The 1,318-nt window shown below is 39.4% G+C and overlaps 1 protein-coding gene across 1 annotated transcript in view; it reads right to left on the bottom strand.

Moving 5' to 3' along the window:
* Positions 1–1,318, bottom strand: part of LOC101851512 (diacylglycerol kinase delta) — a gene marked incomplete in the record, with an annotated part of 91,327 nt that overhangs the window by 20,050 nt on the left and 69,959 nt on the right. Inside the window, 1 exon segment of the mRNA XM_035970923.1 lies at positions 145–330. Within this exon segment, the coding sequence (XP_035826816.1) occupies positions 145–330 (186 nt within the window).

The following is a 1,318-nucleotide window of genomic DNA, read 5'->3' as shown; positions in this document are numbered from 1 at the left end:
TCCCCCCCAAAAAAAACCAATACAACACACAAACATACACACACAAAAAAAGGGGAAAAAAAAACCAAAATAAAAACCCAACACACATACATACACACGCACAAAAAGAAGAAAAAACCCCCCCAAAAAACAACGCCCTCTCACCTGGCAGAACGGCAGGCTGCACAAAGGGCAGCCGTATATTGGGCATGACGGGCAGCAGTTGCTGGTCCTCCTCCTTGGGCTTCGACACGGACGAGCCCAGCTTGGAGTCCACGCTGGCCGAGCGGTTGAAGGTGCTCATGCTGCTGATGCGCCGCGATGCCGGGCCCAGAGGGGACCGTGACGGGTCTGGGGGAAGGAAGTAGAATTATAATTATGTCGTGTGTGAGGCATCGTGATGAAATCAGGCGCTTGTCGAAATAATGAAATGAAAGAAATCTGCATTTTTTTTTCTCCAAATTTTCTTTTTTTGGGGGCCAATGAGCAATTTTTATCTAATTTTCTTTTTTTTTTCACTCAACATCTTTTCTGTCCATTTAAAAACACATTTTTGTGTGGGTTTTACTGCAAAACATTGATTAATGGCACCTAAATCGTAATTTTCAGCTTCCAAGGACTCTCGGGATTTGGAAGTAACCAAACTTTGGCGGCCATTTTTTCGTTAATTTTACCTCTGAAACCAGGCAACCCTGACATCCTGATTCCACCGCGTCGTGACACATATTTCAATCACAATAACAATAGAATTCAGAAAAAAAAAATCACGGGCAAAATGAAAATGGTATGGGTTTAACACTATCTACACTATTAGCTTATTTAAGAGGTGGAAAATTATGGCAACAATAATAATAAAAGTACTAAAAGATGATATTGGTAAAAATACTACTATTTGTAATATAATATTGCAGTGATAATAATGATAATAGTAATACCACTGGTAATAACAACACTCGTACATTAAATGATAACAATATTAATTCTAATTACAATAAAGATGACAATAACAGCAACAACAATAATTCACACTTTTTTCACCCTGGCACATACGAACACATGTACACACACAAAGTCACGCACACACAGACAAATACCCACACACAAACACACACACATAGCAACCCATTCACACTCAAAGACAAAAACACTTCCACACACACAAACACATTCACATACACACACACAAACACACAAACACATCCATACACAAAAACACATTCACACACAGACACACACACAAACATATCCATTCACACAAATACACACACACACACACACAAACACACAGAAACACATTCACACACAGACACACACACACAAACACATCCATTCACACACA

Source organism: Aplysia californica, unplaced genomic scaffold (genome assembly GCF_000002075.1).
Source record: "Aplysia californica isolate F4 #8 unplaced genomic scaffold, AplCal3.0 scaffold00339, whole genome shotgun sequence".
NCBI classification, from domain to species: Eukaryota; Metazoa; Mollusca; class Gastropoda; order Aplysiida; family Aplysiidae; genus Aplysia; species Aplysia californica.
Note: the sequence above shows the minus strand (reverse complement) of the source record. Positions and strands in the feature narration are given on the sequence as shown.